Raw genomic sequence first — 25,981 nt, 5'->3', positions numbered from 1 at the left:
AAGTTATCCCTCTCCAACCCTTAATGTCAATCCTTATGACAATCCAAACGGTCATTTTTTGAAATTTGGCATGGAGGAGGGTGGTTGTCAACTTTGACAACTTTCTCATTCCCTTCAAAGCCACGTAGATTTTGGCATCAAAGAAGGCTGTTAGGTTGGATTGAATTTTGGTGTCAATTGTTACCGTTAACATGTCCACGTACACAAAATTTTGGTACTTTTCCTAAACTACCCCTACTTTTGCGTAAAGACGTTGATTTTCACGGGACTACGAGAGAGCGATGACAATCTCGCCCGGGCGTTGGTTACCCCCATACCGAACCGATTGGTACGGTTTTTCACCTATTATCTAACCATGGTTTTGGTTTTGGTTGTTGATTTCGAAAAACCAACCGGTTCGCTTCCAGTTTTGGTTTTATGTGACAACCCCACCAAAAACCGAATCGTGCCATAACCGTAACTGAACCAGAAGATAATTATGCAAATACCCTTATATATATGTGTGCATACTTATTTATATTGATGTAGAGTCAGATGAATCATGCGTTGTCATATGTCTTACATTTTGTGGGGGTTCAGATTTGACAGGACCTTGGCCTGGGTTTTGGGTTCTCCTTCCGTTGGTTCGTTCCCATCCCTGGACCTGCAACAAGTCACTAGGGCTAGAAGAGCCCAGTGACCCTCCGATGATCAAGTCAGATCTCAGGGGAGAATATAGATCTAGGGTTAGGGTAGAGTGGCATACCTCTAAAAGGCCAATATCCCTTTGTATTTATAGACCTAGGTTTCCTTACCCTCCAAGTTAGCGCGTGGAGTATACACCCGGGTAACCGCCTCGGGCGACGTCATAGATGATGACAGGAGCAGAAACGGTTACGGAGCATATGATCAGATCTGACCACAATGATCACATCTGCCACGTATCTTCTTTTGATTCCCTCTGGCATAACAAACTCTCCTTGCATGAGTTCCGTGTGAACGTCTATGCAATTGTATTGCGTGTTGCTGGCAGTTTACCGGGGTTGGCGCTCTCAGATCTTTACCGAACGCTTAACCGAACCAATACATCACAGTTCGTTTGTACTGACCTATGAGCCGGACCCTCACGGGACCTCGGCTAACGGTATTTGGAACCATCACCTAGCTTGGTACCGAAGCCACCACAGTACCAAAGCCACCACAATAGCCCTTTAACTCCCTGATGCATCGACTCTTTGCTTCAAGGAGTTAATCTTTTCCATGAATCATTATGCTTTGACTTCCAATACATAAATCGCCGAAGAGAAAAGCGGCATCGGAAATTATCGGAACGCTAATCCCAGCTTTGGATGCCACGTGTTGATCATCGCCGAGGTACATGGAGTCAATAGCTGTCTCGGCACGTGCAATACCAGTTGATTGGTACAGACCGTCCTTTCAGTGACACGCGTCAAAAACCTAATGGCTCGGTGGTTCGGCGTTCTAACCTCGGTGCAGAACTTTCGATCTTGTCTGTCAAATGATGCCACGCGTCAGAGATCCGTCGACTCGGTGCGCGATGCTTCGTTTCCCGCGCGCCCCCTTAAATTGCCCGAGTATATAAAAGAAATGGGGAAGAGAGGACGATAAAACTCTCCAGATTTCGAAGTCGAACTGCTGCCGCCGTCGCCTTCCGCCTTGCGATCGAGATTTTGAGCGTTTTGGTTGGGGGATTTCGTACAAATTTGAGGTATATCGATCTCCTTGCTTTAATCTTCATGTTTTGACCATTTTTTCCAAGTTTCTCATCGTTTTCTATGTGCATTTCGGCTGAGCAACCACTCACCGCCGTCTGGCTTAGGGCGGCGCTGGGTTTTTTCGGCTTTGTTCATGTTTTTCCCGAGGCCTAAATTCATCCCGAGACCAAACTTCATCCTGATACCATAAGAATAGATTTCTGGACCCCAAGGATTCTTCCCGAAAGGGAAGTGCTCTTATAGGAACCGATACTCGAAGATCTCGAGGAGTGACGACCATTCCGTCCCGAGCATTAGACCTTGATTTTTCCCTGAGCATATAGCTAACGGGTTTTTGCATTCTTTTCCTTGGTTAGGTAGGAGCGAATGGTCATCGAGCTCTCATCGGACAGTTCCAGTAGTTCATGCTCTTCTCCTGTTGAAATTCCCGAGGATATTCGCCAAACACTTCGGATCCGAGCATTTTTTTCGGACTCCAATTGACTGTATTGAACCACTCGAAGCCTTGAGAGCTCCTCATGAGGTGACGACATTCGACCCCCAAGAGATGGAAGCCCCAAGTACCTCAAATCAAGGTCCGGGTCCATTCGCGGATATGCCCCTGAGGAAGTTCGAGGACGCAGGAGGGCGATGAGGCCATGCCCATATCGGAACCAATATTTTGACGGTTCCTTGGCTTCTTATGCTGAATTCAAGAGGGTTTACAGCATTCCTCATGATGTTGACGTCTGCCTTCTACCGAATAGCGACCCCAAGGATCTTCCTCATCGGGAGGGGGCACTGATTTTCCCTTTAATGGCTATCATCGAGGGGGGTGTCAGGTTCCCCCTCCATCAGTTCGTCCGAAGGGTTCTTCGAGCCCTCTCTCTCACCTCTTCTCAGCTCACGGTGAACTCCTACCGGATCATTACTAGCATCATAGAGCTGAGGAGGCAATACAACCTTACCTTTGGACTCGAGAAACTCTTCGGTGTGTATTTGGTTGGAGTTAACTGAGAGAGCGACCGATATTACCTTTCCTGTAGGACGGGATATGACACATTCCTTATTGACCATCTTCAAGAATCCGAAGAATGGGCGAGCATTTACGTATCGGTTATCGGGAATTTTATGTTTGGGCCCGGGGAGAGCGTGGACACCGCCACCACTGTTCAATTCGAGACCGGGGCTCCTAGTCGGTAGAAATCTCTTTTATTTTCAGTACATATGTTAACATGTTTTTTTTTTAAACCTCATCGTATACTGATTCTTCCATTGCTTCTCTTTTAGCCGAGGGTATTGTTGTAGAGCTTCGGGAGAGGGCTGTTCGAGCACGGATAACAGCTGCCTATGCCATTCCTATCACGAGTCGGAATGCTCTTGACCTGCTTGGGTACAAACCGACTTATACCGGCTATTTGAAGAAGAGGCCGAGGCAACAGGGTGTTCCTAGAGCGGGACGAGGACGTGGCCGAGGGAGAAGCCGAGGAAGAGGAGAAGGGAGGGGAGGCGGAGGAGCTGGGGCGCTAGAAGACGAAGTGAGTGATTTTGGTCCCCTAGGCACGATCCGAGAAGAAATCGACCTGGAGATCCCAGAGAGAACGGGACTTAGCGATGAGATGAGCGGTCTCGGAAGGGAGGTTCTCAACCTACGGCGTCAGAGGCCACGGGGACGGGGCGCAGGCGTCGCGATTGGATCGCCGGGGGCCGAAACCTCGAGGGTCGTCCCAGTTTCTCCACAAGAGCCTCCGGAGAAGAGGGTTCGGACTTAGGGAGAGGGCTTCGGCCAAGGGAGAAGCGGGGAGCCAATCTTGATAAAGGAAAGAGGAGTCCGAGGAGACGAGGGAGATGTGGAGAGTAGGGGGAAACCGACACGGGGACCTGTGTTCCGGCGATGGAGGTCCCGTGGGCCCCCGAGGTTCGTCACTACGCAGGGCGCCTAATTCATCATGCCGACAGTGCATCTGCCAACATTGGGACGACGTTTGGGCTGCTTCGGTCGTGTATTCTTCCGAAGGACGCCCGAGCTGTCGAGGGGTGTACCAAGGATCTGACAAGAGAGATAGCACAGGCACTTTTGAAAGTAAGCTACTTTTCTTCGACCTTTTGATTGAATGTTGGGAGCTTGATCATTTTTAATTATGTTGGTAGGCCGGCGCTCGAGCACTGGTGGTTTATGACCGATGCAAGGCACAGGAGCAGGAGATAGAAGAACTGAAGAAAGCCCTTGCTCAGAGAGAGGATGATCTGAAGGTGGCGAGGGAGACTTGTGACCTCCACCTGGCCGACTTTCAGAGGTGCGACAGGGAACGGGTAGCTGCTGAGGGGAGGGCCACAAAAGCCGAGGAGGACGCTAACACACTGAGGGTTGCTGGAGCCCGGGAGGTTGAATTTGCGAGGAATAAAGGCTACGATGAAGGCTGGGACACGGCCGGAGTGGAATATAAGAAATAAGTCTGGGAGATAGAAACTGAGCTCTTCAGAGATCGATTCCTGGATGGGCTTCGGTACGGCCACGAAGCCTTGGTAAATAAGCTTAATCTGCCAAAAGATTCCGAGCTTCGAACCGTGCCTGAGCCCCGAAGAGCTCGTGCTACCCGAGTAGGAGAATGAGCAGGTGCCGAACCAAGGGCTTTAAGCGTCCGAGAAGCAAGTTGACCCCAGTGCCCTTGCTCCTGATGATGCATAGGAAAACTCCATCCTTCGTATCTTTGGAAATACTTTAATCTTTTATTTGAATAGTCAATTGACTGGACGGCTCCGGACATTTGGAGTTTGCCGTTCCAGGGTTTGTAAATATTTGATACCGAAGCTGTACCTTTTTGTTTGTGGTTTGGCGCTATAACTCAATGCTTTGTGAATGAATGCTTTCTTTTCCTGAATGTTATCTTTGAAATGCTTGTATGATTGGTTTGCTGCTTGGGTGACGATGCCCCTGCTTCGGTGAGATTTCAAGAGTTGTAAAACAAGTTTAACCGAAGCATTAATTGAAGCATTTTGCTAAGCATAAAAAGATGTTTATTCAGGGAAAAGTGACCTGATCCGAAGCCCCTGCCTTTAGGAGGGTCGGCAGGAACCGAATTATGGAATCAGAAGCAAGTATTTATTGAATTTTAAATTTTCAAGCCCCTGCTTGTTAACGTAAACAAGCATAGCAAGGAGTAGACGCGTGAGATGGTGGTACTGCTTGGGGACGTAGGCTGAAGTCGTGAAGGGATATGGCTTCGGCCACAGGTTCGGGATGCAACGAGTTCGAGCGGTGAGAGACTTTGGTGGGTCGGTATAAGGGGCTCGGGAGGAAGCCGAGTATCCTTAAAGCGAGTGACCAGAAGTCCAAACGACCGAAGAGGGCGGGGCGACTTAGTGGGAATTTTGTCCGAGGGTATCACCTACGAGAGAACAATATTCCTGAAGTCGGTGTAAAACGGTCCGGGCAAGAACGGACCGAGTGTAAGTAATTTAAACAGCAAAAGGTACAAGTAGTGCCTAAGAAAAGAAAATTCTCATTCATACTTGTTGGGGTGCTGTCATTACTTAAGCAAGTTGCCTTTGAAACTTAAAAAGAAAATGCAACATAAAAGAAATGAATTGGGCTTCGGTAACTGAGTACTATCCATAGAACTTCTTCAGGTTGTTTGCGTTCCATGTTTTAGCAATGGGGGAACCATCCAGCTTCTCCAATTTGTAGTTTCCTGAGCCGAGGTGCTTGAGAACTCAGTAGGGGCCCTCCTAGTTGGGCATTAGCTTTCGCTTTTTGGACTTCTCCACCACTTTTTTCCAGACGAGATCGTCAGGCTTGAACGACCTAAGGCGGACGCTTCGGTTGTAGCCTTTTGCAACCTCCTGTTGGTACGACGCGAGCTTGATCCTTGCGTTGTCACGTTCCTCTTCGGCTAAGTCGAGGTCCGAAGCAATGCTGTCGTTGTTCACCGACTCATCAAAGTTTTTTGTACGCATTATCGGGAGTCCGACTTGGAGAGGGATGACCACCTCCATTCCAAATGCCAAGGAGAAAGGAATGCGACCAGTGGATCGCCGAGGCGTAGTACGGTAGCCCCAGAGTACCCTGGGTAGCTCTTCGGCCCACTTGCCTCGGCGTGACTCGAGTCGTCGCTTAAGTCCGGATGCAATTGCCTTGTTTGCAGCCTCGGCCTGTCCGTTGCCCTGGGGGTAAGCCGGAATGGATGTGTCCCGTTTGATGCCGTACTCGTCTAATAGGGCTCGGTATTTCTGTCCGATAAACTGCCGTCCGTTGTCTGTAATAATGGCGAAAGGGACACCGAAGCGCGAAATGATATTTCGCCAAACGAAACGAATGATGTCTGTTTCTTCAATAGTTACCAAGGGTTCGGCCTCGACCCACTTTGAGAAGTAATCTGTGGCGGTTAGGAGGAACTTAAATTCTCCTAGGGCAACGGGGAGCTTACCGACGATATCCATGCCCCATTGGGAAAAAGGCCAAGGGCTTGTGAGAGGGCTAAGATCTTAGGCTGGCTGGTGGATGATAGGGGCGAACATTTGACATTTCTTGCAGTGTTTGACGAACTCTTCGGAATCCTTCTTCATTGTCGGCCACCAATATCTTTAGGAAATGGCTCGGTGAGCGAGGGACTGCCCGCCGGAGTGGCAACCGCTGTCGCCGGAGTGGAGCTCTTCAATGATGCCCTGTACTTGGTGTGGGTGTGCAACCAGTAGATATGGGTCGGTAAATGATCTTCGATAGAGCTTCCCGTTTGGATTGAGCCAGAAGAGAGCAGCCTTGTTTCGGAGTCGGTGAGCCTCCTTTTTGTCAGTGGGAAAGGAGTCATCTTGCAGGTAAAGGACAATTTCGTTCATTCAGCTCGGGCCAAGCTCTATGTTGAGTACCTCCTTATCTAGCACTTCGAGCTCAAAATTGGGTTTGTCAATGAAATTGAAGGAGATGGAACGGTGTCCTGTAGATGAGCATGCCGAAGCGAGCCCTGGAAGGGCGTCGGTGTGGGCGTTTTATTCCCTGGAAATGTGCTCGACTCTGATTGCTTTGAAGCGTTTAATGAGCTGGACTGCAGCGCTGAGGTAGGTACGCATGCGATCATCCCGAGCTTCATTTTCCTCGGAGAGTTGGTTAACCACCAATTGGGAATCACTGTAAACCACGAGTTCTTCGATGCCAATGGCTTCGGCAGTCTTAAGTTCTGAGATTAGTGCTTCATATTCGGCCTGGTTGTTAGAGGCTGGGAAGTTGATGGATAGTGAGCTTTCGTGCAGGACACCGGAGGGTGAGAGGAGTACGATGCCTGCACCTGCGCCTCGGCTGTTGGAGGCGCCATCGACGTACATTTTCCAAACATCTCTGTGAAAAAGCTGCCAGGCTGTGCTAGGGTTGGCCTGGAGCACTGCCTCGGTGTTCGGGGTGGAAGCCGAAGTGGGTGTATTGGGCGGCGTAAGCTCGTCGATGAAGTCGGCGAGCACCTGGGCTTTTATTGCTGTCCGAGGCTGAAAATGGATTTCAAAGTTGGCAAGCTCAACGGCCCACTGTGAGATTCAGTTGGAGAGATCTGCCTTCCGGAGGAGAGACTTGAGAGGGTATTCGGTAAGGACGATGATGCGGTGTGACTGGAAGTAAGGAGCGAGCTTCCTGGAAGCTGAGACGAGGGCAAGAATGAGCTTTTCTAATGGTAGATAACGCGTCTCGGCGGGAGTCATTGTTTTGCTGGAGTAATAGATTGGCTGGTGCTCCCGACCCTCCTGGCAGACGAGCACCGAGCTTACAGCGTGCGGAGAGACAGCTAGGTAGAGGAACAAGTCTTCCTGGTTCCAAGGGGTGACGAGGAGTGGAGCGTTAGAAAGATACTCCTTTAGTCGTTGGAGGGCTCGGTCACAGTCTTCTGTCCAATTGAAGCTCCGTCGGCTGCCCTTTAAAAGTGCGAAGAATGGTTGGCATTTGTCCGAAGAACGGCTTATAAACCGATTCAGGGCTGCGGCCATGCCAGTCAAACGCTGAACATCGCGCTTGTTGTGGGGAGCCGAGAGTTGATCAATAGCGAGAATCTGGGAGGGGTTGGCCTCGATACTGCGTCGGGAGACGAGGTGGCCAAGAAATTTGCCGGAGCTAACACCGAAGACACATTTCTCGGCATTGAAGGCGGAGTTTGTGTTTCTTGAGTATCTCGAAGACTTTGGCGAGGTGAGTTAGGTGATTACTAGCGCGCAAGCTTTTGACCACCATGTCGTCGATGTAAGCCAGCATAGTGTCGCCTAGTAACCACTCGAATATCTTGGTTATCATTCGCTGAAAAGTGGCCCCGACATTCTTTAAACCGAACGACATAACAAGGTACCCGAAGATGCCGTGGGGGGTGATGAAGGCCGTGTTCTCGACATCGCCTTCGCTCATGGCGATCTGGTGATAGCCCCGGTAGGCATCTAAGAAGTTGAGTCGCTCGTGTCCAGAGGTGGCATCGACGAGCTGGTCAATACGAGGAAGGGGAAAAAAGTCCTTTGGGCAGGCGTCGTTGAGGTTTGAGTAATCACCGTAGACCCGCCATTTGCCATTCTTTTTCTTGACTACGACAGTGTTGGCCAGCCACTTGGGGTACTGGATTTCTCTAATTGCCCCTACGTTCAGGAGTCGGTTGACTTCTTCAATAACGGCCTCGGAATGAAGAGGAGAGGACTGTCGTGCCTTTTGTACGACCGGGCGTTTGGCTTGGTCGATGTTGAGTTCATGGCAAATGAAGGAGGGGTCAACCCCGGGCATCTCATATGGGGTCCAAGCGAACACTTCGACGTTCCGGTTGAGAAAAGCCATCGTCTCATTCCGATCAGTGTCACTAAGTGAGGAACTGACAAGGAAGAAGCGGGAATCGTCTTTGGTTATTGGGATGGTGGCCACATCTTCTATGGTCTTGTCGTCAGCGGGTCTACCGACGTCCTCCAAAACTGGGGCCTCGGGGACTTCAATGAGATTAACCCGGGAGGTCTGTTTATTACTTCGGACGGCGTTGACGTAGCACTTCTTTGCCGGAGTTTGATCTCCGTACAAGTCTTCCTGGTGCCCATGAGTACCAATGAAACGGATCACTTGGTGATAGGTGGAGGCAATCGCCTTAAGCTTATGCAGCCAGGTGCGTCCGACAATTGCGTTGTAAGGGCTAGGGACGTCAACTACCATGAATTCTGTTTCAAGGGTCACCGAGCCGGCATGGACTAGAAGAGTGATCATGCTGATGGGCCAGACCGGTGCTCCGTTGAAGCTGATAAGAGGAACTTCAGAGGGACGGAGGTCGGTGTCGGGAATCTTCAGATCCTTGAACAGAGAGTAGTACATGACTTCGGCCGAGCTGCCCTGGTCCACGAGGACGCGACGGACGTTAAAAGTTCCGATGCGTAGCGTGACTACGAGGGCGTCATTGTGGGGAAGCTGGATGCGGTCGAGATCCTTCTCGGTGAATGTTATCGTCCATTTGGAACCGTCATCGATTCTGGGGTGTTTCGGTTCGGGACCGACCAGCATGACCTGCTTGGAGGGGGAGGCCTCATTCAGCTCGTCCCGGATGATGCGAGCGGCCTCAGAGTTTAGAGGACCGTGTATGACGTGGATTGTCTGGACCTCTTCCTCGGTGTTGGTTTCGGTCCGTTGTGCCCAAGCCGTTGTCTTCTCTCGATCGATGAAGTTGCCGAGGTGGCCACCCACAACAAGCTACTCCAAGTAGGCTTTGAAGGTCTTGCATGCTGTGGTGAAGTGACCCTGCTCGTTGTGGTAACTGCATCGGACAATGTGATTCTTGATTTTCCCATTTTCGGTTCCAAGCTTTTGATTTGGGAAGGAGAAAAAAGGCTGATCCTTCACTTGATCGATGATCTGGTAGATAGGAATGGTGAAGACGGTTTTCTCGGCGTTGAAATCGCTTGGCTTCGGTCCCCTCCTCTGCGATTGCTTGATGGTGTTGACCTGTTTCTTTGGTGTTTGGACAGGTGCGGGAACCGATGTGGAGACCGAGGTGGTTAATGTCTTCAAACTTGTAGGCTTCCCGATGCCTCTCTCCGCCTTGGACTTGATGAGCTGACACCAACCCTTAACACGAGACATAAGGTCTTTCATAGAGTTTGGCTTATGGCGAGCGAGGTCATCATAAACTTGCTCGTCCTGGGAGGTGAGACCGAGTTTGAATCCTCGGGCTGAGATGATGCCATCGCAACCCTTTATCTCATTGAATAGTTCCCAGTAACGTCCAGTGTACTGCCGGAGCGTTTCGTCATTTTTCTTGCGGAGGGCCAAGAGGGAGTTGATCTCCTTCTCGTGCTTATTGCTAGTTACAAACCGGGCCATGAAGGCATTGCAGAGGGAATCGAACGAGGAAATTGACCAAGCCGGGAGTTGATTGAACCAGGTGAAGCCCAGGTTGCCGAGGCTTGCAGGAAACACTTTGCACAAGAAGGCATCGTCCGAGGGTTCGTTCCGAAGAAACAGAGACATGACGAGCTTGTACTGAACCAAATGAGTGTATGCCTCGGTCTTGCCATCGCATTTGGCAAACTTGGGTTGGGTGAATCCCTTGGGGGGGGGGGTAACCGAATCGATCTCTCTCGTGAAGGGGGAGGTCGTGAGTGGTGTAAGTCGCGCATCGCGATGAGGTCGGATTGAACGGTCGAGGCCGTCTGGACGCTCAGTCGCTGTACGCTTCTTGGGGACAAGTTTGTCCAATCGTTCATATTCCTTTCTCTTTGGAGCAATACTAACCGATCTCCTGGGGGAGCGTTCTTGGCGGTGATGGCGGTAGCTGTCCCGAGCGGAAGGCTCGAGGCGCTCAGTGACCAGGCTCCTGCTGTGTGCGCCGTCAAGGTGCGAAATGATGGGACTTCTGGCTCGGGGGCCCTTCAGGCGCTCGCGGTATCCCCTAGTCTGGAATTCCACAAGGCCGTCATCTCCTCTGGCCGCCTTTGTGAGACTAGGGGTAGATTCCCGGCCTGTCTTGGCCACTCGGACCGAGTGGGTGGAAAAGGCAGAGACGCTCCCAGCACCGAGCCTCTCGAAGGCCGATGGTCTCCTTCGAAGCTGCATAGGGGAGCGGGAACGGTCCCTATGCGATGTGTCTTTTGTGGCTTGAGCGTCCGCCGCTTTTGGTGGCTCGAGACGATCCTTGACTGAGGGGCGGGATCTGTGCTCCAGCAGGTGACCGACTTTGCGACTGCGAGGGGGGGAGTGACGGTCTTTCCTTCCGCTGCGACTCCTAGAGGAATGAGACGGGGAGATTTGGAGGAGGTGTTTGATCTCCACCAACTCGTCTCGGACGTGTCTATCGCGCTCCATCACCATTGTGAGGTCGTCGATTTTCCGCTCGAGATGGCGGATGTAGGAGTGGAGCTCGGAAGATGGGCATGCGTCTGGAACTGACGCTCCGGCGCCAACTCCGATGGATACATGGGTCTTTCCTAGGGCGGTTGCTCCGCCAGAAGCCAGGCTGTGGTCCACGAGGGAACCGAGCCCATGGGTGGTACCACCGTTATGTGCATCGTCGATCTCAACCATGTTTGATTCAGGAACGCTGAACAGAGCCGAAAGGAGGAAGTGGATACTGAAAGGGTGGCTAGTTCCCCAGCAGAGTCGCCAATTGTGGGGGTTCAGATTTGACAGGACCTTGGCCTGGGTTTTGGGTTCTCCTTCCGCTGGTTCGTTCCCGTCCCTGGACCTGCAACAAGTCAGATCTCAGGGGAGAATATAGATCTAGGGTTAGGGTAGAGTAGCATACCTCTAAAAGGCCAATATCCCTTTGTATTTATAGACCTAGGTTTCCTTGCCCTCCAAGTTAGCGCGTGGAGTATACACCTGGGTAACCGCCTCGGGCGACGTCATAGATGACGACAGGAGCAGAAATGGTTACGGAGCATATGATCAGATCTGACCACAATGATCACATTTGCCACATATCTTCTTTTGATTCCCTCTGGCATAACAAACTCTCCTTGCATGAGTTCCGTGTGATCGTCTATGCAATTGTATTGCGTGTTGCTGGCAGTTTACCGGGGTTGGCGCTCGAGGATCTTTATCGAACGCTTAACCGAACCAATACATCACAGTTCGTTTGTACTGACCTACGGGCCGGACCCTCACGGGACCTCGGCTAACGGTATTTGGAACCATCACCTAGCTTGGTACTGAAGCCACCACAATACCGAAGCCACCACACATTTATTAGAGTCTTCACATTATGTGTTGCTATAATATACCCCATTTGTACCACTTTAAATGTCTCTTACGGAAATTCATGCATTTTCAAACCCAAAAAATATATATTTCTATACATTATTTTTTATTTTCTTGAATACTTTAATTTGATGTAAGAAAATAAAAATAAAAATAAAAATATATAGAAATATGTTTTTTTTGGGATTTGAAATTTCACAGATCCCCGCAGGAGATATGTAAAGTGAGACGGATGGAGTAATTTAACTCTTTGCTTTCTGTTTGAGTTTGATAAATATTTTGTTTTTTAATCATAATTTCATGAATATGAAGATTGAGAATTGAAAAACTTGAATTTGATAGATATGGTGTATTAGTTCGTTGAAATTTTAAGTTTTTTTTTTTGCCAATTAGTGAAGATTTAATGTCTTTTAACCTGTGATGTATTAAGTTTGTTGGCTTTTTAGATACTTTGTTATTGGATATTTTGTGCCTTTTAACTCTATTAAAAATATTGATCACCGATTTTGGTGAAGAACCAAACCAGTAACCGTGATTTTGGTCATGGTTTAGATAAAATAAAGTTTAGATAAAATAAAAATCGCTGATTTTGGTTATAGGTATATGTTCTGGTTTTGGTTTTGATTTTGCTAACCGAATTGAACCGGACCGTTGTCAACCCTATTGGACATCTCAATTTGCTATCACTTCAAGTTGGGGCCTTTTGACACTTTCAGCTTAATATGCACCCAACAAAGTACACATATACACTTTTTAGTAAGTCAGAACTTTGAACCAGAGCTTCCTTGCACATTTATTTTGCACAAGTGCTTTCTCTCGCGGAGTGGACAATTTAAAGGATTTTGCTCTTAGTGCAAGTCGAACTAGAGATTTGTGCTTGTAAAATATTTACCTCCGCTCTCTTCACGACTTCTTTTCAAATTATTCCCTCTCTTTACCAATTGAACTGAACAAAAACAAAAACAAATCAGTAAACTCTTTTGACTACATTCTGCAATATCTTGGCCGAAATTGGATGCTGAGCTTAACTCGTTACCATTTTTGCCTCTTCCATTTTATTTATACAAACTTCCAAATACTTTACGCGTTAACTAAGACCTTCAAAAACAAGAAAATTACAAGTGAACCATCCACATTTACTTACTCCCCTCTCCAATTTTCACCAAATCTCCAATCAAGACCTCAAAAACAAGAAAATTAAGGAAAACTCAGCAATTTTTGGATATCCTCGTCTACAGGAGAAAACCAATACTCATCATCGATCGAAACTCATCGAAATCCACCAACCCATTACCATCCCTATCAACCCCTCTTATCATTTCTCTACACTCTCTAAGGCTGCAATTACCACATCCAAGGCTAACCAGAACCCTCTGCAATTCCTTGGCCGATATAAACCCATTCTTGTCCCTATCGAATATCATAAAAGCATCCATTAGTTCATCACCACCACCACCACCAAATTCTTTGCCAAAGCCCCCACCGCCGGCTTTGTCGTCAAGGTTCACAACATCCATAAACTCGTCTATGTCCACAAGCCCGTCCCCGTCTCTGTCCATTTCCATCACCATTCGTTCTGCCTCTTTTTCGGCCACCAACTTGTCCTGTCCCAATCTCAAGAGCACTTCCCTTACCTCCAGAGGTGATATCTTCCCGTCGCCGTTTGCGTCGAGGAATTTGAAGACTTGTTTGAGCTGGTTGGTTACTTCCATGGAGGAGAAAGACGAGGTTGGGGAAGTGAGATCGGACATCATCATCTTGGATTGTTGTTTTCTCCTGTTACCTCGGTGGTTGAGGTTGCTTCTCAAGGCGTTGAGTTTCCGAATGAATTTCCTACGTAACTTATGTATGAAGATCAAGCAAATTGCGAATGGATCAGACATGGTTGAGTATCCGACGATCCAAAGGCAACTTCTTCTTCTTCTAATTCTTTGAGTTCGTTTTCCTGTTCCTGGCAGTATAAGATGTCGCTGTCTCGTGATTTCTTGTTTGTCTGAGTGAGAGAGAGAGAGAGAGAGAGAGAGAGAGAGAGAGGATTGAGGAAGAAGTGTGGTGGAGTATGTAGCAATAATCGAGAGAGATTTTAATGATTAAATATGCTTTGACAAGGGAGAAAAGGAGAATAGAAAAATACGATTACGTGATTGGAATGACCAGTGCCGGCCCTGCATTTGAGAGCTGCTACTCCCCCCGACACACACACCCCCGGCCCCACCTCCCTTTTCCCAGTTTACCCCCGCCCCCCCCCCCTCTCTCTCTCTCTCTCTCTCTCTCTCTCTCTCTCTCTCTCTTCTTTTTTTCCACTTTCTGCTTCTTTTCTTCTTCTTTTTTTTCCTTTTCTTTTCCAGTTTTTTTTTCATTTTATTTCATTTTATTTCTTTCCGGTTTGAATTTTTTTTCTTTTTAATAATAGGTTCAAGTCTAATTCTAGGCTTTGTAAAGTAATTGAGAGAAAAAAAGTATTTCAATTGATCATGTTTATCCTACTATTTTCTTTTTCTTTTTTTGTCATTTATAGATTAAAAAATATAGTTACGAAAATAAGTGTTTCAATTTTCAATCCGTTTGAACCGGTGCAAAGTTGTTATTTTTCTGATCATTTCATCCTAAATGGTCATAATAAATTTTTGGCTCCAAGGCCTTTCAATGGACACCCTAAGAGAGTCTTAAAACTAAATAATGAGTCTTAGGAAGTTTGTTGAAAAGCCTTAAACCAAAAAATTCATTATGATCATTTAAAATAAAATAATAAAAAAACGATCTTTGCTCTGATTTAATTGAATTGAGAATTAAAGCATTTAATTCTTGAATTATATTTTTAAATATACAAAGGGTGTATTTATAGAAATTAAATAAATAAGATATAAGTAATTAAATAAAAAAATAAATTAAAAAGTATGGGGGACCCGGGGGCTCTGCTGCCCCCATTGACATAGTAGCCCCTAAAACGTTTCCGTTTTAGTAATAAAAAAAATAGAAACCATCCATTTGCAATCCTATGGAGTATAAACGTGATTTGAAGTAACATACTACTGAATCAGTTAAGAGAATTTATGCTAAATAATGGTTAACAAATTTATAAAATTGTACTATAGTTAAAAAAAAGTAATCCTAAATATAACATTTGTATTATGGATTAGTATGTCGTTTGCAAAATACATTTCGTAATTAGTTCCCGAACACTAATTGTAATCTTAATGAATTTTTTGTTTTACGGTCTTTCAACGAACAACCTAAGACTCATTATTTAGTTTCAGGACTCTCTTAGGGTGTTCATTGAAAGGCTTTGGAGCCAAAAATTTATTACGACTATTTAGGATGAAATGATCAGAAAAATAACATCTTTGCACTGGTTCAAACGGATTAAAAATTGAAACACTTATTTTCGTAACTATATTTTTAAATCTATAAAGGACAAAAAAAGAAAAGGAAAACAGTGGGATAAACATGATCAATTGAAACACTTTTTTTTCTCTCAATTACTCCCTCCGTCCCTAAATAAGTGTCCGGCGCACAAAACTAGACCTTCAAAAAAAAGCATTTGTTTCGTTAAAAAAATTAAATTTTTTTCACAAATCAATAGATAGCAATGAGTTCTATTATATTGTGAAAAAAAATTAATTTTTTTAATGAAAAATATGCATATTTTGTAAAGCCTAGTTTTGCGCGCCGGACACTTATTTAGGAACGGAGGGAGTACTTTACAAAGCCTAGAATTAGACTTGAACCTATTATTAAAAAGAAAAAAAAATCAAACCGGAAAGAAAGAAAAGGAAATAAAATGAAAAAAAAAACTGAAAAAGAAAAGGAAAAAAAAGAAGAAGAAAAGAAGCAGAAAGTGGAAAAAAAGAAAGGGAGGGGAGGTTAAACTGGGAAAAGGGAGGTGGGGCCGGGAGGTGTGTCAGGGGGAGTGGGGGGAGTAGCAATTTACCCTGCATTTTCCGCAGGATCAGTGCCGACTCTTCGATTTTGGGGCCGCAGCGAACTACTTAATGCAGGGCCCTCTATATGTTTTCATACAAGATCTTTAAAAAGACGAAACTAAAAAAATATTGCCAAAATTCAAACCAAACGGAAGTTCGCTTGAATTTTTTGATTTCTAACTTTTTGAAAAAGAATTAAAGTAATGGTGTGTCATTTATAGATTGCATTTTTGTTTTGTTAAGTATGAAAGTACGAGCTAAGTTATCAACTTATATAATTATTCTTGTCCTGCGAGAAAAGAAAATTTTAAGGAGAAAAGGGTAGTGATTTTCACTCTCATTTTTTTAAACCGCCCTCTTTTTTGTCTTCTTGTGTTGTAAATTTACAATGTTATCCTTTAAAGTGTGAAAGGATATAAAAAGAACCCTGTTATATGTACCGACCAAATCCCCACCAAAATCGTAACGGCCGCACCATCCGTCTTTGGTCACCAGATGGCCGATCCGAGCCGTCCAAAAATTCTAAAAAAAAAAAAATCGAGGGGGCTCATGCGGGAATCAACGGCATCCGATGTGTGTAGGGTGGGATTTGGTCGGTACGTATAGGATTTTTGATATACAAATGAAAGGTTAATTTTGTATATTTATATAACAAAAGAATAAAAAAGGAGTTTGGTTATAAACAAAGGGAGTCTGAAAATCAATTACCGGAGAAAATTGGCAAAGGAATGGGGATGCTGTGGGCATGAGAAAGCTAATAAGAGCTTCTCTCCCATGACGTCGCACGTTTGAATCCCAACAAGGCCAATATTTCAAACCCTGGGGTAGGGTTTGCCTTTTCGCTAATTTAATTTGAGGGCCTCATAATTAGTTGAGTGAGCGTGAACTGGTATGGCATTCAATTGTTACCACCGTATTGGATAGAAGTGAACCTCAGCCCAGAAGAAGTTCGGTAAGACTAGCTGAGAGAAAGAGCTTGTTCTGATTACGGATTTCTGGAGATATTGGAGCAAAAAATTTAGAGGAAAAGGAAACAATGAAAACGAAATGACATAGCTAAATACACCAAATGTACACCAGATTGCGTGGGACCAATTTCGGAGTCCTAAAGTGTTCGTGTCATAGGTACGCTGGCCGCTTAGTTATATCTGTGCTTCTTAGAATTAATGTAACGAAACAAGAGTAAGGTATTAGGTATAGAAGTAGAATAATCTATCCCAATCCTCAAAAATGAATATGAGAGAGATACTATATATACAGATCGAGAACCATTCATTACTAACAAAAAAAATTACCACGACAAAGCATTACCAATCGCAATCAATCACCCTTGGACTCCATGGCAATGCACCTTTTCAACCATTCCTAATCAGACAGGTAAAGAGGAGATCAAAAACCTAACAATCAATCCTTGTCTGCAAACAAGGAACAAATAAGACAATACCATCCTTCTTGTGTACAATACTTGCAACAATCAGTATATCTACTCAAAAAGGCCTTCCATCAAAAATACATTGTGAAATCAGTCACTGTATAGTTGCATACAACAATAAACTCATTCCCCTGAGTAATTATTCAATGCTCCTGGGCACTGGAACTTGGTGGCTCTGGCCACTCTATCACCACACATTGATGTGGGGTTCATACAACACATCAATGTGTAACGGTGGAGGGGTCTGGGGGCCAGGAGTACTGAATAACTTTTCCCTCTCCCACAAATTACATAAATAAATCAATGAACAACAAATAAACACACACACTACTACTAAAATGATCTTATGGGAGAGATTTCAAAGAAAACCCCAGAGGCTTCAATTTACTGTGAGGAGTACTTTTTACAAGAAATTGTTGTTAACTAGCATAAAGTGTGCCAATAATTAAACACACACACTACTACTAAAATGATCTTATGGGAGTGATTTCAAAGAAAACCCCAGAGGCTTCAATTTACTGTGAGCAGTACTTTTTACAAGAAATTGTTGTTAACTAGCATAAAGTGTGCCACAATAATTCCTTGTAACAACACTGCATTCCAAATAACTACGCCCCCTGAACTAACTACAGAAGGTTGAGAAGCACTTGGTAACTAACCTATATTTCAACACAAAAACACATATACAGAAGATGGTAAAGACAAAGAATACGGCAAAACTTGGATAACAATGTCATACAGTTCCCAATGTGAAGTCAAGTTGCACTAAGGTGAACACAATCGAAGCAAAACAGAACCCACTGATGACCTCGTCCTAATGGAAAATTTTGACAAGACACTTACGAGTGGAGAGACATGCATTTGAGTAACGGGCGAGTGATTATTCAGTGCGCCGTTCAAAAAAATGAGTGATTATTCAGTGCATTGTGTGGCATTTGGAGCACGCGATAGTGAAGACCCCACCATCATCACATTGCAGGGACCACACAAATGCGTGGTGCAGGTGTGGTGTGGTGTGGCAATGCCACACATGGCACTGAATAGTTTTCCATAATGGAACCATTCTTTTATATCACTATCTGTTTTATGAGCATGTGATCTACAATATTTTCCATCCAGATCCCTATGTTCACAAAACTTCCTTGAATGTCAAACGTGGGAACAAGAATATCTCACTATGAAACGAAAACACTTCAATAAGTTCAATCGCACCTATAGTAGCTCATACAGCAGGCAGCTTCAAATTTTTAGGCCAGAGGTCTGAGATGGGGACCCAAATACTCAATATGGGCCACGAATAGCATTGCAATAGGTCAACTTCTTCTAAACGCATATTATTTTTCCTTTTCTCTTTGTAGAAGGAAAAGATATTGCCCCATCAAGTCTAAGCTCATGCAACAATGCTTTAATTGAACTCGGGATTTATAAAGCCTTCCAGAGGCCTTGGTAATGGTATCCAACCACACCAAATTCGCAGTTTAAACTGTCATCCGTACGAAAGGGGCTGCCGGCTGGGTGTGTACTGCTACACAATATTCGGCAAAGCTTCAATTTTCCATTTCAACTTCAACCAAATTTTCACAATTCAAACCATTGTAAAGTCTCTCAAACTGAGGATTGTCTGTTATGCACCAAATAAAACCTCAGCCAAGGAAGCATAAAAAGTAAGGAAACCCATCCTACACAGACCTACCAGATTTCAGATATTCTACTTACCAGATTTCAGAAATTCTTCAGACTAAAAAAACTGAAATATCAGTTTGCTTCTAACAGAACCTAGATTAGGACAAGAACTGAACACTTGAATGTGTTAATTTACTCGAGAAGTTTTATTTAGCCATCTACTTTTAACATTATAAAACGGTAGTACTCAAAGAGCATAGACATGCGGTAATGTTCACCATGATTTAGACTCTTAAAAATTTATGCCTGGAAGTAACAAAAGGCTCTCTGCCAAAAGGAGTATTCTGTGATACCAATTGGCTTCATACATACAATCCCCAGACACTCTATAGTCCATGCAAACTTTTTGACATGAGGTACAAATACACTCTAAGGACAACTTGGTCTTCGTCTTTGTTTTCTTACGGTAGTGGTAGGACTCCTAGGTTTTGAGATCAATACTTTCTTGGTTTTGGCAATGAGTAGTTTAGTGTCAAGATGACAACTTATATTGCTAGTGCTATTCTTTTCCAGTACAATAATAATTCCAGAACTCAAAGCCATGATACATAACTCACATAAAGGTGTCGGGTGCTGACATGCATTTAAGTCTTGGATTCAACTAATTGTCATACCGAAGAACACAAAAACATGGCTGAATTTCACGTTTGTTGGATACATCGATAGGTCACTGCAATTTTTTTTTTAATAAGGGACCAAGCCCAAAAACCTCAAGAAGATGACCTTGAGAAAGGGGAAAAAAAAAAGCAACTCACTGCACTAAGGCATCCCTCGCTACAACAGATGCACCAGAAACATAGCAGACACCAATACAAAACAAAAAACAAGACAAGGAATTACAGAAAACTTCATGAGGAATACCCCAGTTCAGAACCAAGCTAACGTTGGAAGCAGACCTGCCTACATTCCTCCTAGCACGAACACAGGGCTTTACCTAATCTAAAATTAGGCTCACCACAGAAGCAGAATCGTGCCCTATCTGCTTATGGATCCTACCATTTCTCTCCTTCCAAATATAGTACACTGAAGTAGCAAGACGGAGTTTGAAAATACTGGAGCAGATAGAGCTATCTTTACAGTGATTAGAGCCCCAATCAATCTCAGAACCTAAGTCCCAAGAATGGGGAGGAAGACCACACTTAGATATTACACTCATCCAAACAAGAGAGGCAAATTGACAATTAAAAAATAGATGAGAGTGTGACTCAAGACCTCCATGGCAAAGAACACAAGAGCTGTCATTCAAAAGCCCCCAAGACCTCAGTCTATCCTTTGTAGACAACCTGCCTAGTAGAGCCACCCATAGAATGAACAACCACCTTGGAACATGCCTTCTGTGCCATCCCGTATGGAACCAATCCACCTCAGGGGCTTTAGATCTTAAGACTTACTAGGCTGACTTAACTGTGAAACAACCATTAGAATTCAAAGTCCAGATAACATCATCCTCTCTATCCGCATATGGAACAAGGGCAGGTATTTGCCACCATCTCCCTTATAACAGGATTCCTTCCTCTCGGCCACCTCCAGGTACCGTCAATGAATAATAGAACTAACCTTGGCATTTAGGGATCTGCTGAGGTCGAAAGTCACACTCTCCCAATATTTTTGAAATAAAGGGCCAAGAGTGTGCCAATTATCCATCCAAAGGAAGGTATTTGCACCATTATCAATCCTGGACTATTTAATAACCTTCTGACCATCATTTCTCAGGCTAAAATTCTTTCTAAGAGTTCAAGAGGAATCACTGGGAAGCTTCGTAGACCATATGGATTGTGTTTTAATCACATACGAATGAATCCACTTCACCCATAAGGTGTCTTCCTTTTTACAGATTGCCCACAAGTGCCTTAACATAGCGGCCCCGTTGCATTCTTTGATTCTCTTAAAACCCAAACCGACTTCTTTCTTTGGGAGGCACACAGAAGGCCAAGCCACCTTCACTTCAGAAGATTTCAGTTCCAACCCTTTCCAAAGGAAAACACTGAGCATACTTTCAATATCTTTCATGATCTTTCAAGGTAGAATGAAGATAGATGACAAGTAAACCAGAATACCAAACAGAACTGAACTTCTCAATTGAGCTCTTCCCCCAAAAGAAAGAAATTTATTAGACCATGATTGGATTCTCCTTGGCATTCTCTCCTATAGGGAAAAAACTCTAGCGCTTATTGTGCATAGAGTGGGAATGGTATACATAAACCTATAGTGAAAAAACTCCTTTACATAATTATATTTTGTTAGATTCATGTCCAACTAGCCATATCGCACGCATATCTCCTTGGCATTCTCTCCTAAATCTCAAATACCCAATAGCCGTAACTGACTTTTCTTCTTTCATAATCTAATTAGCGATGTTGCTACTATTAAACAGGCAACCCCTTTGTATGCTGAATATTAGATCCCTACCAACAGCTCACAGACCTCCATTAATGTAACTAGAACTGGATGATTGTTAACAAGGCAAAGAAACAGAGAGGTTGTGGACTGCTGCATTGTTCGTAAAAGTACACACGGTTAGGACTTAGGTGTGCGTGGACTGACTACAAACCTAACCTTTGACATTACAAAACAACAACAATAGTACCCGTTTAATCCCTAATCAATGGAGGTATAGGCAGGGAAGGTCTGGAGAGTCAAGACATACCTAACCTTTGACAATATATGCACAAATTGGCTGCTCCTAGAAAGTTTTAGCTCTGAAATAAAGGCTCCCATATATCTCCAAAATCGAGGACCTCAAGGGACGTCAACCATGCCCCCAAATCAAAGTTGGAAGGCATTAGAGAGGGCAAACCTAAAGACCCGATTCAATTTATGTGCTCATTACTTGTTTCCTTCGTTTAAATCCAAAGCATAAGTAATGCACAAAGATCTAACCTTTGACCTTCAATGCACAAAAGTGACTGTTCTCATGTTCTCAAACTTGAACCCACAATTAAAGGTTAGCAGGTTGAGTTTTTGACCATTGAACCTAAAGAATTTACTCTGTCGGATCCACAACTCCAATGCAAATAATACATAACTGCAGTTATTAAAGATATACAGATTCAATATATATAAAAATATATATATTCCAGGATCTGACATGCTGATAGCACACATGCTTCTGGTACATCGAAATTGTATTAAGAGAGATAGTACAAGATAAAACATAACACTAATTTAAGTTTTAATCAACACATGTCTTTCACAACTTAAGCACCGATATGCCATACAATTCTATGAGAACTCATGCTTGAATAAACTATACTCACATCTTTTCAAACCCCCGGAAAACCTATATCTAATATCAAGAAGGGCCTGAAGAGAAGTAATTTTCTCAATCCATGCATTATAAATCACACACGTAATCTAACTTGATATTTTCATACGGAATTTGGCTACATGACAATGGAGTGTCCGATGAGTGTCGTGTTAGTGTCACAACGTACAACACGACATACCACTTTGTTTCAAGTGTCGGAGGTGTCTTAATCTTCTCCAAACTTCTCTATGGCACTTCAGTAACAGTTTAATTCAAGAGAAACACAAATCATCATCACAAGTCATTAGCCTAACAATCGACCAACCACTATTGAACAACGCCAAATCTCCTTAGCCACTTCTATCCATTGATATCTCACCTCCAACCATCAAGTCGAGAAAACAACATTTTTTTCAGCTACTCCTTTCTTTACTTGAATAGGAGCTTAGAGTTCCAGAGTTCACTTCCCTTTTCAATGCAGTTAGAGAGGAACACAAACTGTAATTTAAAATCTTGACAACACATGAAGTCATGAACTACTTTTCAAAATAAAAAATAAAAAAATCCAGGACACAACATGCCCGTGACACATTAAAGAAACAGTTTAACACCATTATATCATTAACGTAATTCCATGAAAATTAATCTGACAAGCCATACATCTGATAAGAATAAAACATGTCAGCAAATCATAGAGCATAAATCACACATCATCTAATGCAGGACTAAATGAGGAGGGCCTGAGAGGATCTACATGCCAACTTCTTACAAGTGTCTATGCTTCGTAGTGCATGTTTAAGAACAATTTTAGGGACAGATTTCAAAATTTTACCAAACCAAAACAAAACAAACCAAACCGAGCCTTGTGTCCCAATCGATTGGGGTCGGCTACAGATTTCAAAATTTTAGTTTTCTAAAAACCAGTTCCTAGTGATTGTAAAAAATCTATCAACGGGTTTTCAAATTCTTGGAACTCTTAGGCGCCATTCAGCTGCCTGGAAAGGAAAGGAAGAAAAAAAAAACAGAGGGGGGGGGGGGGGGGGGGGGGGGGGGGGGGGAATGTTTAACTTCCCTGCATTTTTAACGTGATCAGTCAGGAGGAAATTTATGGGAGGACCCACTTCCCTGACTTTTCCACTAGGACTTTCGTTATCCTCAAAACATGTCTCGAAATAATTTTCAGAATCTTGTTTCTACACTAATTTTTGCATAATTAAACGACTACTTCTCAGTTTTCTCTTAAACCTTAACTTCACTTCACTTAATTTTCTCGAGAATAGTTTTCCTGCACTAATTTCTTGACACAAGGGAACAGAGCCTTAGCGGATCAAAAAAAACAGAGCCTTAGAAGCTGAAAAGCAGTATAAACTCTATTTTTGGGAAAGATCAATTTGAGGTGCTTTTAGAACTACATTTCGGATGCCTAGTAATTTGTAAGGTGCTTTTTAGCTTTTTGAATCAACTGTCAGCTTTTGTCACTGATTAAATCCTAGAATTTCACCGTTTGTTTTTGATTAATTCTCGATTATCACCGATAATGTATTTCGATTATCAGCTTCTACTAAAATCCAGACTTTATAATCCAATATTTATAATGCAAAAACGGAATCTAAACCTTCAATTTAACTTTGTTCACAAAACAAAAAATCAGAAATCAGGCATAATTTAACAACATGGGAGTAAAATAAACATGCATCCAATATGTGCGTACCTTTCACTCGTCGTGAAGATGGCCCCCTTACATACTCCAAAACCTTCTCTGGCAGCCCAACACCACCATTGCATCAAGTACAACTAGATATATATAAATATAGTACATATTTACAGAGAGAGAGAGAGAGAGAGAGAGAGAGAGAGAGAGAGAGAGAGAGAGAGAGAGAGAGAGAGAGAGAGAAATTTAAGCGCCGCATCGTGACCGGGGTTGCCGCCTGCAATCTGTAGGGAGCCGAAATATCCGAAAGGTCACAGGGTCCACAAGGTCCAGACGGGGGATTGAAGGTTCAAACCTTGTTTGACCCGTCGTCTAAGGTGTCTCAATTCGCCTGTAGATATGTTTGGGATTTGGCCCGGTATGCCAATATTTACCCGACGGATATACGGAACCACGAGTACTTCACCGAACATCATAAGTCGTATCCGAACGAACGTACACTTGAGTTCGCTCGGGGTTCTCACCAAACACGCGGATAAGAACATACCGTTGTTCGGATAAGTTTCTCTTCGGTAAGGGCACCAAACATTCGGATAATTTCGTGTGGCCGAAGTGGGTCCCGCCGAGTACAGGCGATCATGGAACCTTCCATAAATATCTACTGATAAGTAGGTTGTCTTTTCTGATATTTGAAGTGACATCTCTGAATGATGTGACCTTTCTGACATCAACCCATGTGGCTCTGTAAGACTTGGGAAAGGGTGTTCATTAAATGGCCCGGCTGCAAGGCGCCAACCGAGCAGAATGCGACACGTGGAAAGTAGAGCCAACTTGCTCAGCACATTACCCCCTTGCCTATAAATAGGGAAGCACTACCACTGAGAGAGGGATCCCTAATTCTAAGATGAACAGCACCTTCTTCTCTCTATCAGCATATTCTTCTTACTAAACATTTTCTTCTCTCTCCACCTACTGACTTATTCGTCGGAGCTTCTTCCCGGAGGAACAGCCCCCTCCGGTTCTGCAGGTGCATCAAGACCGGTGTGAGCATTCACGGCTCCACACACGGAGGCGGCCACATCAAAAGGTTCACGAAGAAACCACGCCCCCACACAATCCAATGACATTTTCAATTTCCTTGACTGCTTCAATTCAAAGATGTAGTTCCTTTAAAGAAAAACTAATGCCTTGTTCTTCCCCTTTTAGAAAAAAAGATGGCGGCTGATTTGTCACTCCAATTTTTTTTTAACCCCAACCCCTGCGAGTGTATTTTGAGAGTGCAAAAATATACTTGCAGGGACGACTGGAGTTAAAAAAAAAAAAGAAGTGGCAAAATCATTTCCCAAAAAAATTCAACCCAAAAAATATTATTACATCTACCTCCAATCATTACTTTTCACTCATTATCTCTATCTCCAATCTATATTCTCAGTTCAATCTCTACCTCTTTTCATTCATTACCTCTACTTTCAATCATTACTCTCATAAAAAATTTCTCAAAAACTCATCCAAACAAGACATAAGGTTTTGTTTGGAATTTAAGAAAACGAAAGGAAAATTAAAAAAATTTCTTTCCATTGTTTGGTTGGAAGAGATTGTTACTCTTATAAAAAATTTCTCAAAAACTCATCCAAACACGACATAAGGTTCTGTTTGGAATTTAAGAAAACGAAAGGAAAATTAAAAAAAATTCCTTCCATTGTTTGGTTGGAAGAGAAAGAAAAAAAAAATTCAAGTTCAGTGAATAATAAATTGTTCCTCACATTTTTCACCCATTTTCTTTTTTGTTTTCTTTTTCTTAGATTCCAAATAGAGCTAAAGGCTAAAACATAAAACATTTTACGATATAAAATATTCTTTCGGTAAAATTGTTTTTATTTTTGGATATTTGGTTGATAATTAGAAAATCAATTAATCATTAATCAATCAATCAATCAATGTGTACATACTACTCCAAATCCTCAATCCTAATTTTATAAAAAAAAATTATTCTTTTTATAAAATAGATGGGGGAGTGGGAGGGGGAGGGGGAGGGAGGGAGAGAGAGACATAGGTTTTTTTTTTTTTTAATATTGTATACATTGGTAGGGATTAGCGGGGATGTTAGTGTCTTAGTTAATAGGAGTTCAGAGGCTGTCCATAATCTTGAACTCCAAATTCGCCTC

At 43.7% G+C, this 25,981-nt stretch overlaps 1 protein-coding gene across 2 annotated transcripts; it reads right to left on the bottom strand.

The window, feature by feature from the left end:
- Window positions 1-13,097: 13,097 nt before the first annotated feature.
- On the bottom strand, window positions 13,098-24,023 carry LOC131298441 (probable calcium-binding protein CML18). Of its 2 annotated transcripts, none has more exons than XM_058323918.1 (3): window positions 23,877-24,023; window positions 17,115-17,168; window positions 13,098-13,873 (listed from the first exon to the last, which is right to left on the bottom strand). In XM_058323918.1, exon 3 carries the CDS (start codon window positions 13,761-13,763, stop codon window positions 13,113-13,115), a length of 651 nt encoding a protein of 216 aa, XP_058179901.1. In that variant the 5' UTR covers window positions 13,764-13,873; window positions 17,115-17,168; window positions 23,877-24,023; the 3' UTR covers window positions 13,098-13,112. The 2 variants fall into 2 exon arrangements, with proteins under 2 accessions (XP_058179901.1, XP_058179909.1); XM_058323926.1 differs by having other exon boundaries at window positions 17,115-17,218; window positions 23,877-24,015.
- Between the last annotated feature and the right edge of the window lie 1,958 nt (window positions 24,024-25,981).

Source organism: Rhododendron vialii, chromosome 1a (assembly GCF_030253575.1).
Source record: "Rhododendron vialii isolate Sample 1 chromosome 1a, ASM3025357v1".
In the NCBI taxonomy this organism is placed as follows: Eukaryota; Viridiplantae; Streptophyta; class Magnoliopsida; order Ericales; family Ericaceae; genus Rhododendron; species Rhododendron vialii.
This window is presented reverse-complemented; position numbering and strand designations above follow the sequence as displayed.

Bases quoted from the DNA above. Each gene is read 5' to 3' on its own strand.
- LOC131298441 (XM_058323918.1), bottom strand. From the start codon at position 13,763: ATGTCTGATCCATTCGCAATTTGCTTGATCTTCATACATAAGTTACGT.